The sequence below is a fragment of the Labrus bergylta genome, chromosome 13 (assembly GCF_963930695.1).
Source record: "Labrus bergylta chromosome 13, fLabBer1.1, whole genome shotgun sequence".
NCBI lineage: Eukaryota > Metazoa > Chordata > Actinopteri > Labriformes > Labridae > Labrus > Labrus bergylta.
In genome coordinates this window covers 9539110-9555208 of record NC_089207.1, presented here as the reverse complement: position 1 = coordinate 9555208, position 16099 = coordinate 9539110, and the positions used below count along the sequence as shown (strand labels likewise).

The window sequence follows — 16099 nt, the reverse complement described above, 5'->3', positions numbered from 1 at the left end:
AAGATTCCAAGAAGTGTTTGTGTCGGCGTCCGTCTGCCCGCACCCCCCACCCCCCCAAAGCTGTAAACCTAGTGGAAACACTGAGCTGTGTGCACTGAATGTGTTCTCTCCATGTCCATGGGAAAAAATATAGCTGAGATTGTTTATCCTATTTAAATATAAAGATTTTGCATGATGTTTGATGTATAAGGAACTATAAAACAGAAGCCTTCAAATGGATGACAGTATTTCTTCATTCAGAGTTTCCTTTTCAGCCTCACGCTAACATGTTGCTTGCTCTGTGGCTTGGTATTGGTAATATATTTTACAAAACATATTGCAGCATACAACTGTTGCACCTTGGACTAACCATTGCAGTGCATTTACATGTAATACTGTGGACATTTTGGAGTATAATCCCTTTTTGCATCTGCATTACAGCATTATATTAAAATTTTGGACAAAAGTTAAGTATAAAAAGCATATTTCCATATAGTATGAAAACAACCTTTTTTATAAATGTTTGGTATCCACTAGAAAAATGCTAAACCACCAGAGCCAGTCCACTTTTTATCCAAGGAAGGATACAAAATGTATGGTTTTTTTCGTCAAAGGAAACATTTGCTTGTCTTTACCATGACAGATGACAGATGGATCTTGTTTCTCAGATTAACTCTGCCCTGAGTTTTATCACCACTGAATATTTAGTAAGAGGTTTCCACAGTCTACAGTCAATATTTATTAGTTGTTGAGATTTAAATTAATCACTATTTTAATATTTTTCAACATACATAATTAGCACTCTGAGCAGCCTTGTTGGAAGATCAACGCCCTCATGAATAACATGTAATAAGAATAAAACTATTTTTCATAGATGTGAAATAAATGGCAATACATTGAATATGGATCTCCAAACATAGTGTTTATGTGATATAGAAATAGATAACACATACATACAGGGTGTACAATCTATAGTAACACTTGATATTTGGTTCAATCAGTAATGTTTATGTTCACATTATATCTCAATCTTAACCTCAAGGTTTGTCAACAGTTATTTACATTTTTCCAGCTACTCTCTTCCATCTGTCGGACACACCTCTTCTTTCCCCTCACAGGCATATGATACCTCATCTCCTTCCAAAACCTGGAGGAGGGAGAGAGGGATGGAGACAGCGGTGTGTCCTGTCCACTTTTCTCTTCATCTTCTCTCCTCCTCATGTCACATGTCACAGACCTCTGCCTCCTCTCTAAGTTCTTCCACCAACACACAGCACCTTGCTTCTTCCTTAGTTGACGCACCGACTCTGGGAAGAGAGCAAGCTGAGCTGGGGTGATCTCTTCCAACTCAACCAGAACCACCTGAAAAAGCAAAACTAATTTAGAATGAGAGAAGATACAAATGTATTTTAAATATATATATCTGAAATTGAGCTGTTCCAGCAACGTAATAAAACAAGTAAAGTGTTATGAGGAAATTAACCGCGGTGCTCGACTCTAACGTTCACAAGTGAACCTCCAAAACACATGGACTGATTTTATTTTATTTTTGCATCAAATTAGAACAACTCCACATGAAACTGACATATCGATATCGAGTATCGCCATTCAGCTAAAAAATATCGAGAAATAGGTTTTGGTCCATATCGCCCAGCCCTAATATGGATCATTAAATCACCAAAACAAGTTTTATTTAAGTATTAACTTTTTTGTAAGCCTTTAATCTTTCTACTTTTACTGTAGTTAGTAACCATATAATTCGAATGCAACCTCAAGTATATTCATTAACAAGTTTGTTTTCTCACCTTGAGAGATCCCTCTAGAAGCGCTCTGTGCATCGCTGCCACACACTCAATCTGCTGCCTTGTGTCTGAATAGACTTCTTTATCACCATGATTAGTCATGTTGATAATGTTGTCTGTTGTCTTGATTTCACCGTTCTCCCTGATATCACTGCTCTTTGAGGTTTGATTGTTGCTTGTGTGTCTTTCGCTGATGAAGGTGGAGGCGGTGTAGAGCAAAAGGACACAGCGACTGGCTTGTAAGTTCTCCTCCACCGAGTCCACTATGGCTGTAGGAGGGGACAGAGCAGGAAACGTCAAACTGGAGTTAGAGGATTTTTCAAAAATATTTTTAGAGCACTTCAAGTAAAAAGAGAAAGTAATTTTTTTTCTACAATACTGCCTCAGCCATGTAGGTTACTTACCCTGCCCAGGCAGACAGTCACGGCCTGCTATGAAGAGTTGGTAGCCACAGGTGTTCTCCAACACTTCAGGAAGTGTATGAAGTGCAAACTTCTCAACTTCCTCTCCGAATCCAGCGTCACAGGGCTGAGGATGTGCCACATAGGCATCATAGAGCTTACCATCCAAATCTGACCAAAAAAAAAAGGAAAATTCGAGGGTAGTACGGTTTCAAGCTGATGGCACAACGGCTGATTACAGCCTGAACTGTCATATTTTCTGGCATGTTTAATATTTCAGTCATACGACTTGCACACTGAGGGCAGAGCCGCGAGCCAATTCCCTGACTTTGACGGAATCTAAAATCAACATGGCTACAGCAGGCATAGTTGTTTAGTCTCCTATCATGAAAGAGACGTTGGTAGGAAATATCTGTTGACCTCCAGCCGACAGGGAATGTTTGTTATGATTTAGCTTTTAGTAAGCTTTTGTTTCTTGGTGATTCTGAGTGGGTGCATGTGAGTGAGTGGGAGTGTTTTTTGCTGGTGTGTGTATTTGAGCCGTGCATATGACACAGCTGAATATCGCAAAGACTTCGATCTCGGCCTATGGGAGTTGTCTATTGACAAGTGCGAATGCTTGAATTAATGAATCATGAGCTCTGGTCGTGTGTCGTAAACAATTCAGTCGTGCAGTGTGAGCTTTCATTCCGCCACAAATGTTCTTCAATTGCAGTGTAGGCTAGCCTAAGACGGATCAGTGTTAAGTCTGTGTGTATTGTTTTTGAGGTGCAATTGGGAGGTAAGGCAGAAGAATAACATCACCCTCCCCCCCTCCTCCCCAAGGAAACACAAGGAGACATTTACCTGTCTTAATATTTTGACTAAATGTCAAAAACATTTTAATGTTAAAATGACAAAAACCAAGAGCTAAGCTAGCTAATGACTATCAGTACATTGCATTCTGTATGTTGCACCAAACACATGACGTGTAATACACCTGCTCTGTAAAGTTACCTTTATTTTGATAAAGAAAGGGAAACACCCTCCTGAACCACAGCACAATGTCGACCTTAAAGAGGTAGTAGACGGTGACACTGCTGATAAAGAGAACAATCACACCACAAAGCACCAGTCCAATGGGTAGTATGATGTTGGGATCTGTAGAGAGAAACACGTAGTTAACTTTGCCAGATTATCTGAGTTAGAACATGCATTAGGTTGGACTATATAATCAAAAATACTCTGCATCAATGCATCAATATCTTGAATGTAGCTGTCGCTTTTGAAAAAAACTTTGTTAAACCTGTGAATGGTAAAATATAAAGCTAATAGGCTGATGCTGATGTGTCAAATAAACAAAAAAAAATCTGCTTTAACTGATTCAATTCTGAGTCAGGTACTTTCTAATTTTATATATATTAATTGAATGTCATGTAAGTGTTTCTAGATCACGGTCATTTCGTTAAAGTTACATGCAGTGTCAAGATACGAGCATAATAAAGATCACTAGCATTGGCATGCTAACACAAAAATGCAGTTGTTGTTTTGGTTTCATGCTGGTGCTCAAGGGTGACATCTGCTGGATCAAAAAATTGCATATTAAGCCTTTAATAAGACTTTATGTTTCCATAAATTCATTTTTTTTTAAGTGAGTCGTAAGTTAACAACATAACCCCTAATAAAATATTTTTCAAACATATTGAATTTTTTACTTTCTCTCTGGTGAATACAACAAAAGGACTCTCAAAATTGCTACAAATCATGTGCACCGACAGCCAAAAACCAGTGTGTGTTTTACCTGCTGGTAGTAGAGTGAAATATGCCTGACGTGAGCCACTGGAACTTCTCACTTGACAAATGTAGTTGATGTGGAAATCTTCCTCCTTCACCTCCGAAAACATCAGAACGCGCTCGAAGAAACAACCTCTGTTGGGACCATCTTGCCTCCAATGGCTGGTGAGGACAGGCAGAGGAGGAAAATTAAGTTTAAAATTTAAGTATACAGTTTGTAAAGTGTACTTCAGAAATGCTCTACCTCATATATCTTTTACTGCCTCTTGTACTCATTGTTGTTGGTCAAAAATAAGTTCAATGAAATAAGTAAGAAAAATGTCTCTGACAAAAGTGACATCAGCTCAAAGGAGATCAACTCAATAGAGCTTTAACATATTCACTTTCATTGTAAAAAAAAAAAAAATACATGTGCTATCCTGAGAACACCTGTATATAAAAGATGGAAACATGTCTAAGAACTATGACAGATATTACCTAATAAATACTAAATAAATATTTAGAATGAAGAATGAAGATAGTCTGTGTAGACAAAACTATAATATGTGAATGTTTCTGCAGTGTTTGGGCCTTCAACTCTGTATGTTTGATTTTTTTTGACACACATGCATCTTATATAAACTTTAAGTTATAATATTTGTATTTCCCCCAAAGCAACAGTAAAAAAAGATATAATGAAAAGATGATTGTGCAAACCTTTTTTCTCCTGTGTAGACACGATTGAATTGGTTCTTCTCAATCCAAGTTTCTCTCACCGTCCACACGATACTAGGATAATAGGGAATCCCAACACAAGGCACAAATGCCAGACACCGCTTGCTGAAACTGAAGCCTGAACACATGCAAAAACAAAAACACAAATCAAATTAATTATATATTAAACCTGAAAATCAATTTTGAAAGATACCTTCAGAATATGGATTCCACAAACGATTTATAAAAACAAGCGTTGTAGTCCTCGAAATCTGTCAAGACTGCTCAAGACCACTTTTGATTTTTATCCCCTGGTTGAGGCTGCAGCCAGTGAGTGACACGCCCAGTGCACACAGGATGATGATTTTTCAGTGATACTTATGGTCTTGGTCTTGTCTCAGTCTCGATCCCGAAATGTCTGGGTCTTGTCTTGGTCTCGGAGCCCTCCGGCCTCGGGTATGTCCTGGTCTCAGTTAGTGTGGTATTGACTACAACACTAATACTAACAGATATTTGCCTTAAATATGTGAGCTACTCACACCACAAATATCACAACTGTAGTTGGTTCCAAAGAAAAAAGCCTGACTGATGATCCAGACAACACATTTCACTTAAATCAACCATGAGTTTAAAAACTTATCAAGCTCAGCTCTTTAAAAAGGTGTTCGTATCAGAGAGCCAGGACTTTACAAATCTGTAAACTAATCAAAGCTGAAACATTGTTTTCTTTATTTGTAAAACACAGCAGTTAACGTAACTAAGTTGCATTTATTCAGTCGGTCGCAACAATGTGAGAAGATGTAAATGGCACTGGACCATATTTCTAAAAATTAACTTCAAACAGAGACTCACCTATCTGTGCCTTGATTGTTTCATTGGCCGGTTCCTGCACTTGTGGAACCAAAGAGTACTCCTCTGAAAAGATAGACAACATGAAATGAATTTACATAATAATCACGGAGTAGGTTGAGTTGGAGTGAAATCAAAGGCTATGTTCACAATGGAGGCAAAAGTAACTTGACATGTCACACCCTCTGTTGATTGCAAGCTAAAAATTTGGGGCGGGATTGCGTCTGACGCCTGGCATCCACGACTACTGCTTTGCATATTTCCTCTGGACATCTGCTAAACGCAACATGTGCTACAAAGAAATCTCTGTCATTCATGGGAACAGGAAAAGACACGTGTCATAAACAACACAATCTTAACAACTTGGCTCTGCTTAAGAAAGCCTCTTCTCCACACCCTTCATTTACTTTTGTCCTCTGGAACTGTCAATCTGCTGTGAATAAAACTGAATTCATCCAAGCACTTGCAAACATGTCAAGACATTCAGGCACTTGTCCTGACAGAAACCTGGATCCGCCAGGCAAACACAGTCACACCAGCTGCTCTTTCTGTTGATACAGTGTTCTCACACACACCCCGCTCTGTTGGACGTGGAGGTGGTACAGGTATCCTTATTTCTAATACCTGGAAATTCAATAAACTCTTCCCACTGAGCAACAACTAAAAAACAATTTGAATATCACACAATCATGGTTACTGCTCCTATTAAAATGTACATTGCTATCATTTACCGCCCACCTGGGAGTAATCTAAATGATTTTGTTGTGGAACTGGACATGCTACTCTCAGAAATCCCTGATGATGGAACATTGATTGTAATGGGTGACATGAATATACACACTGATAAAGCCCAGGCAACAGACTTCCTTGCTCTCCTATCCTCATTTGACCTCATGCAGGTCCCAACTCCTCCTACCCACAAAGCTGGCAACACTCTATATTTAATTCTGACTCGGAACTGCTCGACAGCAAACCTGACTGTCACCCCCTCTGCATCTATCAGACCACTTCTTTATTCAATTCACAATCTCCTTGCCGGAACTCCCTCAGGCACAGCCACTAATGGTGTCATACCACCAAAACCCTAACCCCTACCCAAACAGTCCGCTGACCTCAATGACTATAAGCAAAGACTTGTCTCATTCTCCTCCAGCCTGAAAACGGCCAAGACAACATATTATCAGAACAAGATATGCAATGCCACAAATACAAGAAAAAAAAATTCTGCTTTTAACTCACTGCTTCAATCACCTCCTCCTCCACCCTCCGATCTGTTCACACCAGACATGTTTGCCTCGTATTTTACTGAAAAGGTTGCAACCATCAGTAACCAGTTTTCTGAGCCTGACCAACTCAGCCCAAAGGCACTCTCCTCATTCTCCTCTCTGACTGAGGACGAAGTCTCTAAGCTTGTGCTAGACTCTCGGCCCACCACCTGTCCTCTGGACCCAATACCATGAAGCCTTCTGCAGACCATTTCCTCTCCGCTTAATGCTGCACTTAAGCATATCGTCACAAAACAGACAAAGCGACAAAAACAGCTCCTCCTTACTTTAACTTTCTCATCCAGGGCCCTTTCTACTATTACTATTATTTCTCTACTACCACTATTTATATGCACATTACTCTTCTTGAATAAAGCTAAACAAAAAAAAACAAAAAAAAAACGGGTGAATGCGGCCGGTTCGGGAAAGCACCTACTCAATCTGTCAGTAGTCAGTACCTACTATCTGTGCTGTGCGGTTAGTACCTACTATTCAGTATGCGCACACAGTAGGCAGATATTTGTTCCTACTTCGTCTGATTCATTCAGTAAGGAAGTGACGTCATTTATGTTTCCCGAACCGGCCGCATTCACACGTTTTTTTTAATTTATTTTGTTTAGCTTTATTCAAGAGTAATGCACATATGCAGTCAGGTAAACAAAAAACAATATCACAATGTAAATCAAGTAAAAGACAGCTTAAATAACTAAATAACATACAGTAACCTTCATAAAGGAAAGTACAAATGAAAGACAGTAATATATAGAATATAAAATAAAATAAACCAATAAAGACGCATTTAAATAGTGAAATCATTATTTAGGGAGGGGGAGGGAGGGAGAGTGTGTGCCATTACGCACAGAGGATGAGAGACACTTTGTGCGTAGAGCTGGAGAGATTATTTGAAACAGAAAATTCAATCGATAATCTTTTTTAATGTAACTAAGTTAAGCAGAGAAGAGAGTGATCTATAATCTATCAATAAACCGGTCTTAGGACACGTCTGTGTGAATTTCACGGCGTGCAGATGCTGAGTGACTCTCACGGCCATGCTGTATTTACTGTACTGTACATGTGTCGACTTGGCAACTCGGGTTATAAAGCTGCTGCGTCATGCTCGCTGAAAGTTCAGTGTGCGCTGAAAAAAACCCACTCCGATCGCCACCTGCATCACAGTGTGAACTAAAGTCTGCCCTAGTGTTAAAGATTCACCCCGCCACCAATCGTACTGCGCTTTCTGCCCGCTCGCCTCAGGATACAGGCCACATAACACAAATGAACAACCATACACAGGAAATGCATCAGAGCAAAAAATCTGAAATGAGCATTAAAGCTTGCAGTGTGGATGAAGTCTAATTTCCCCCTTGTCAGCCTCCTTAAACTTAAGCTGTGGCTGTTGTGCTGCCCTCTAGTGGTTACTTGTGATGTTATTGAAATGTATTCCCCGCTGTGCTGTATTGAGAACATACAGAATGAGTAGACTCATAAGCAGTTCTTATCTCTGTTCTTACCTTTGACCGTTACGTTGATAGTCTCTGACACAGATCCAGTAAAGCCAGCGAGAGTGAAGGTCAATGTGCAGGTGTAAAAACTGTTACTTTCAGGACCCGCCCTGCAAACCTTTAATTTGGTGTCATCCAAAAACTCGTACCCTCCTGTCCCATCCTTTATTGGGTCACAACCCTGAAGGAATGGAAATATAACAGTTAAGCGTTTTGCAGTGACATAACTTAAAAAATACTCCTTTTGTTATGATGGTAGACAACATTCAAAGTTGCAGCCTGGTGAGCAGAGCCTGAAGGTAGTCCAAGACTAATCACGTAAAATCCAGAGGTGTCTTCCTACTTTTAAGTTCTTATTCTCATCAACAAATACCCCATCTATTATAATCCTGTTTTAGTGATGAACTTGAAGTAACTCTTGGTAGCTTTCATTTATGTAGATTTTGGCGGTTGTGGACAAACCTGTATTTACTGTACTGTACATGTGTTAGGGCTGCTTTCAAAAGAATCTTATTCTAGCACTTTTACTGACATTCAACTGCACAATGCCAACATGTACATGAAAAATGATATACAATTAGTGGTGGAAAAATAACATAAAATAATGTTATAAATCTAAGCTGAGGGTGGCTCATCATCCATAAATAAACCCATGCTGTGCAAAGAGTTCTTCTCTCCCCTTAAGAGAGTTTTATTCCTTACATTATCCATTAGTTCCCACAAAGACCTTCCCACTACTCACTCTGTACCACTTGATGGAGAAAGTGATGTTGTAGCGTTTCAGTTTGTTAATATAGTTCTTCAGAGGGCAGGACAGCACGCCGTTGACATCCTTCATAAGTATCTGATGAGCTTTTCTTGGCCTTTCACATTTTCCAGCTTCTGGTTGCTCTACGGTCAGATTTAAGCGCTGCTTGTGGCACCCAGAGGGGGTCCTTTTGGAATTTAAAGGAGAAAGTAATTTGTTGGGTTTTTTTCTGTCCTTTCTTCATTCATTCATCTGTAAAGATACATCTAAAAAAGCAGAAACTTTGAGGGATGTCTACCCATGATATCATTAAACTGCATGTGGCAAATACTTAGACTTAAAGTTTCTGTTAGAGTGCATTAGAAGTTGTCAAAAACAAAACATTTCAATCCTAAGCATTGGGGCTGCAATCTTCTACTTCAGACATGTATTATTGTAAAGAGTCGTTAATACATTTCAGCTGTAGACTACAAGTCCTAAAGACGATTTGACAGATATTTCTGTTACCTTAGGATGGTCATATATTCCTTGTTATCATCCAGTGTTGTATTGAGAAACCACAGAGTCTCCTTGAGTACCAGGACTCGACCAGTCTGATTTATTATTTCTTTCCCCATTGAGTCATACCAGGTGATGTTGTAAGGTACATCTGTGAAGTTGGAGACACCTGGAGACACGAGGGTGCTGTTCAGCATAGCTACCTCACCGGGAACAGAATAAACCGTCTCAAACCGGAGTTTGTGGTTGGTACAGTTCTCTGCAAAACAATCATCACAAGGGGATCAATTAACTATTTGGTGATTTAATATTGATACAAATCTGAGAGAACCTGCCTGATAGAGATTTGGTTTTAGACATTTTCGATGGGAATTTGGACAAGAGTGAGCCGTTTTAACATAATGCACTCCTGAAAATATCTTGGTCATTTCAGGAGGACTGGTGGGCCTTTCTTTTTTCCAAAAAAATCAGTGTGGGAATTTTTTGTTTTTTTAGATTACTTATCTATTAGAATCACAGAGGACTGGCAAGACAAGTTTCTTCAGTTATACAAATGGCCTTTCAAATGGATGTTTGAAGGTTGTACAGTTCTCTGAAAAACAATCATCAAAGGAGAATTGACTTTTATTTATTGAACAAGATACATTTAATTGGGATTTTCTGGTAAGGCAGATGTTTGAAAAAAGACTTGACCAGTGGCGTCTGCTGCATTATTTTCAAGGTTGGGCACACTATCTCAGAGGTGGACCTGGATTTATATCTTAGTTTGTTAACTTGATGCTAGCAAGTACTGGAAAATGCTTTTATTTTGTGATTGTTCTAACTTGGAAAATGATCAAATTTTACTTAACATACTTTACAGCAACAGTGCTTACAGGCATATGTTTCCTAAAGTCTTGGGAAACATACTAAAAATGTTGATTCATAGTCTGGTCTGCTGCTGCGATCCATCTTTATAAACAATCAATGCTCTGATACAGTGACACTGCATGACTTTCTCTTTATGCCTCACTTCATGGAACGTATCCCTCTGCGGCCTCCTGGGTGGTGGTGTGTAATGTGTTCATAAGCGCTTTATTCCTGCACTCATCGGTGTTCCTATCTCTTGTGTTGAAGAGGAGTGATGCGCATGTGAGAATCAATGGAGGCCCAGAGTACATGTGTTTAGTGCTGAAGATTGGAAACACTTTACTCAATAACATAATATTTACTTTGCCCTTTTAAGTTGTACATGTACTGTATGTATTGCCTTCATTGAAAAATAATTTTAAAAAGTATTTCTGTGAAGGTCTGTTATTCTCGTTGTGGGGAGAGGGGGACCAGCCCAGTGAGCTCGGCCAAAACTAATGATATGCAATACTTAAAAAAAACATGAAAAAATTGAATCCCTGACTCTATATACATAAACTCTCTCTTTTCTAATGAAGGGCTTTCTGAATCCAGTTTGACTCGGCTTACCTTGTTCAAATCCTTTACAGATCCAACACATCCTGAGCAAAATGAGGAGGCTTGTAAGTGTTGGACGCAGGACCATTGCTGAAAAAACCTAGAATTGAATGAGGACAACATGAATACGAAAAGCTTTAGGAGAGAAAGGTACAGGTCCAGTTTGTTCGTGACAGCACGTTTAACGTTCAGCAAAAACAGTTTAATCTCCTTTATAAATCAAGCCTCGTACTAGTCCAACCTGTCTCTATAATGGCTTTCTCTTCTCGCTCTGGGTTTCCCAACGTTTTTCCACTCCCACTTTGATTAAACATTGTTTAACACTTCTGGAAGTGTGCCAAACAGTGGTGGTTCTAGAGCACTTTTACTGGCAGGGTCAAACTGGGGCCAGCTGTTTTGTCAGAGGGGAACATTAAACCCAGGTGAAAAATAAAGATAATCACTTAACAAAATATATATATATACAGTATATATATATATATATATTATGCTACAACATAAAATACCATGATTTATATTTGTTTCAGTAACAATATTTAATACTAGATTGTTAGTCTGGTTGTTGAGTCAAATACTGTATATGTGTTATTAGGGGGGCTCTTCCTTTTGGAGGGGTGGCCACAGGGGGGACCAAGCTCACTGTTACAGGGGCACTGGCCCCTGTTGGCCCCTGCCTAGAACCGCCCATTAGGCCAAACTATTGTGAAACCTGCTTAATGCCAGTGAACGTTCCCTTTCAGTCTTGCCTGAAAATTTCTGGAGATTTTCAGGAGGACTACCCCTGAACTCCTCGTGATCTGTTTGTTCTGGGGGCACTGTGAATTCAGCTCAGGCACAAATATGCACTGATCATACTGTACTTTCATGTTTTATTCTTTGTTTATTAAAGAATAATGCAATGATAGAATACATTTTTGAGTCAGATTGTTTTAAACAAATACAAACAAATAATTATTAAACAAATATAAGAAGGTACTGTGAGTAGTTATCTGGGTATTTCTCTCATCTAATGTGTAATATTGAATTGATATCGAAGCATATTGATCACTATCGAATAGATATCAATTCGTGACCCTAACAATATCATCTTCTGTAAGTGGTGGCTCTAAAGTGAGTAGCAGCAGCAGCAGCCACATTGATACTGCTGTACACCAATGTCAGTTTAACAATATGTAGGTCGGTGTGTTTGCGGTTTCAGAAGCTAGTTTCTCCTGGAAACTTGAAAGCACAGAGTGAAAACGGTTAAGGGAAAACAACCCTCTTATTTAGGCTACACCTAAGCCAACCAGTTTACACTTACGGAAAATTTTTGATTTAAGATGAAGTTGTTGACCTACATCAGTCAAACTGCTTTACAGAGGGCTAAGATGTGCAGAGAAGCTTTCAAAGAAAAAGTAGCAAAGACAGCTGTTGCGGTGGATAGCCAATGCATCTTTTTTTTAACCACAGCATTTGTACCTCTCTTCCTCCCCAGAGGAAGAGAAACCTGTTGAAGTAACATAGAGAAACTGCAGTGAATTTACTTTGCTGCTGGTGTGGGGTTTTTTTTTTCACCCCAGCCTTTTGCAGTGCACAACTGTCACATCATTGCTTATTTCACTGCTCGCAGAAATCTGTCTGACAGCCCCCTATAAATTGTAATCTAAGGGGCTTCTTATACCTGAAGGTCAGCCGTTTGGGAGTTTTTTTTTCGTGTCAACATTTACACTGACTTATTTTTACAGGCAAACCTAAAGGGGTTGACATATAGCCCGGGCATTTGAAGGAAAATTACTACTTGAAAGTTATTGGCAATTACTGGAATACAATTTGAATAACAATCTTAAGTAGAATAGATATTTTTAATTGATCATTCATTTAACTGTGTTAAGTGAGATACATCGTTCCTTAAGTTAAGAGATTCTAAATTAGTTGTTATGATTTCTTAAATAAGTTAATAAGTATTCAAATATTTGATAATCATGACCCATCCCTAGTTGACATGAGGTCATGCAGAAGGGAGGGTAACCCTACTTGATCATTTTTGCGAATAACATAGAAATCAAACAATAATTTTAAGCTATATTAAAATAATACTACAAATTGACTTCATGAAATTTACACCAGTGTAATTATGTTGTTGATTTATCCGTTAGAATCTATAAAATGTCAACATTTCATCCCATTGCTAGGACATGGTTTAACAACTGCCTCTCTCACTAACAGCTTTGTGCAAAAGTGGACAAGTTTGAATCCAAGTTAAGTTAGGATTTTCACAAAGTTCAATCTTGGGAGCAGTCCTGCTCACAATCAATACAAATAATGAAGTCCTGTTTTGTTACAGAAACGTTGTCATCCATCCATTGTCCTCCGATCATCGTTACCAATGTATTTGTGTAATTTAGACAGTGTGCAGGTGTTTGCTTGCAGTTTCTGATGGATTCATTCCTCTCTACTTCACCTGTCTCATGAAATACTCACATTTTTCACATAGTTTTTTTAAAGCTTCAGTACTTTTTAGTACTATTGATCATTCAAATAATGTGGATCATATTGTTTTAAAATGTGGTATGGAAAAGTATCGACTATTGACAACCTTATTCTGCTGATGTTGTAAAATAAGCTTTGAAAATCTGCTTCTCTTTTAATTAAGCTCATTTAAATACAAGACACCAAATAAACTCACACTTGTATTTTATGCAGATATAACTAAATGTATATAGTTTTCCAAAAGCCAAATAGTTGATTGAAATACATGCAAAAAATGCATTTAATATATTGTATATTAATTAAAAGAGTGCCACATTATAGATGTGTGGGTTGATGATAAATCCATTTATAAAGCAAATAGTGCAGCCAATGCAGACTTCTCTTATAAGAAGAGTCTGTATCAACAGCAGGCATTAGAAACTTTAAGACATCTCAATCTGGACTGAGTAAGAACAAACATCGTGGGAATATTTTAACATGAGTCACCACTTCTAGCACCAATTCAAGGAAATTATAAAATCCCAGATATAGAATTGGAAATATGCTTTCAGCCATTTAGCCTTTAAAGCTCGACACAAATCATGACTCATTGAACACTAAAAACGTAACCATGCAATAATTCCCACTGGTTTGAGTTTAAGGTAAAAGAAAATGTATTTCCCACCAGAAAAAAAGTTTTCATTGTGGTTATGGGGTTAGATGTTCTATGAAACTACTTGTATGTTTGTTCATGTTAGGATTTCCCACGCTGGCTTTTTTGTTTGAATCTAAAACTCCATTCAAATGACTTAGATTATGAAATGTTTGTTCAGCAAAGTACAGGTTAGATTGTATCTTACTCTAAAAGGCTGAATAAATAAACCAGAAGAAAAAAAAGTTTCCTGAAGTGTCAAACCACACTGTGTTGCAATGCTAAAAAGAAATGCAACATACAGAGGACAGTTAACCCTTAATAGAAGGTTACAAACTCTTCACATGCACATTGTGGATAACTTTTACTTTCAGTTTTTCTATTTCGGGGAAAATGTGGTCACTTGTTGATGAGAACTTGAGGCTCTTTGCCACCTTTCCAATGCTGGTTTATTTTGCATGTTGTGAAAAACACAAGCAGAAATATGTAGAAACAAACACCTTTCGGTTTTACACCTCTGCAGACTAGTCGAGTTGCAATACAAATCCATCAATGTTTTCCGGCAGAATGACTGTGTAACTATGGTCTTTAACGTAAGGTCACATTTCATTTCAAGAATGGGATAGGAATTATAACCAGCAAAGTGAGAATTATAACCAGAAAATTATATTTCCAGGACATTACAGTGAAGTTTAACTTGGCACTTTTGTTTTTTTTTAAAAATCTGCTTTGTTTTACTCTGCAAGGCCATTGCTTCTCAACATTGGGTTAGTTCAAGTTTTTTTTTTTTACAAAATTTACTATAGTTGCCTATCCCCCCTCTTACCCAGTTTGAATTCTGGCTATGTTTATATTGCACAAAAAAAGATTAAAAAAGAAGTCAACTTGTAGATTGGTAAGCCTAAGTAAGGAGGTTGACTCACCTGAGAAAAAGCAACAGAGACACTAAGTAGATGCTGGAACGATGAGAGTTCTCACGACAGCAGAACAGCAGAGGAAACTTAATCTCTTAACCTCAACTCAGAGTGATTAGTCCCACCTACATGACACAAAAGTACTGACAGTGACCATGAGGAGGAAGAGTGTTTGTATTGCATTTTTTAACTCTCTGTTAACATCACTTTGATGTTCAATGCACTGTTAAAGGTCCCATATTGTGCTTTTTCTGGTTTTATATGCCCTATATACCAATCAGAGAAGACTTGGCCCACATGGGGTCTAACAGTGGGGTCTAACAGTGGGGTCTAACAGTGGGGTCTAACAGTGGGGGCTTAACAGAGAGCAGCTGCTGGACTCAGAGTGTAGAGGGAGCAAAGAGGAGTAGTAGTCTATGAAAACAGACACTTTTTTCAAACTTTAGCTATTGTGAACGTACAAAAGTAGATACATGGATTAAATATACGAACCCCAAAAAGGGCATAATATGGGCTCTTTAAGTAGGGTTGTCATAATCAGAATTTTAAACTTTGATACAAATCTATTAAAAGTCAAGTTAAACTGGGAAACTAAATTGATGTACGGTATGGTACGGGTATCTTGGCCTGGGTAACCTTCAGGACAGTTGAGCACAGGCCACATCATCAGTAGTGTACCCTTGCATCACTGGGTGTTTCGGCCTTTCACTGTACACCCTCCACAAGGGCGGCCCGCTGAAGGATGATCAGCTCTCAGCGTGTGTCCCGTGTCAAACCGTCCCAAAGATTCACCCAGCATGGATCTTTCCGCTTGATCCAAATCCACCGGCTGCTTCTTTCAGCCGCCTCTGAAAGTGATCTGATGGTCTTCCGCAGAGCCTGACCGTGGATTCCAAGCTCCTTCAGCAGTCTGATGGTAGACGACACAACAAATCCTCTGCATCCCACTTCAACTGGATAGACTTTGGTCTTCCAGCCATGCTGCATTGCTTCTGCTGCAAGCTCTGCATAACGTAGCTTCTTGTGCTCATAGGCCTATTATTGACAGTGAACCGTTCTTACTGAACATTGTTTATAACCAGATTTTTATGTAAATGTAGAATTTTGTGTTAATTTTATGACAAAAAGA

At 38.6% G+C, this 16099-nt stretch overlaps 1 protein-coding gene across 2 annotated transcripts; it reads right to left on the bottom strand.

The window, feature by feature from the left end:
- Positions 1 to 880: 880 nt before the first annotated feature.
- LOC109995429 (interleukin-1 receptor type 1) lies at positions 881 to 15072 on the bottom strand. Of its 2 annotated transcripts, XM_020649167.3 has the most exons (12): positions 14980 to 15072; positions 10969 to 11056; positions 9520 to 9769; positions 9007 to 9199; positions 8274 to 8445; positions 5501 to 5563; positions 4652 to 4787; positions 3963 to 4117; positions 3179 to 3322; positions 2186 to 2353; positions 1785 to 2050; positions 881 to 1341 (listed from the first exon to the last, which is right to left on the bottom strand). In XM_020649167.3, the coding sequence occupies exons 2-12, from the start codon at positions 11042 to 11044 to the stop codon at positions 1027 to 1029; spliced, it is 1938 nt and encodes a 645-aa protein (XP_020504823.2). In that variant the 5' UTR covers positions 11045 to 11056; positions 14980 to 15072; the 3' UTR covers positions 881 to 1026. The 2 variants fall into 2 exon arrangements, with proteins under 2 accessions (XP_020504823.2, XP_020504822.2); XM_020649166.3 differs by lacking the exon at positions 14980 to 15072 and having other exon boundaries at positions 10969 to 11191.
- Positions 15073 to 16099: the final 1027 nt, after the last annotated feature.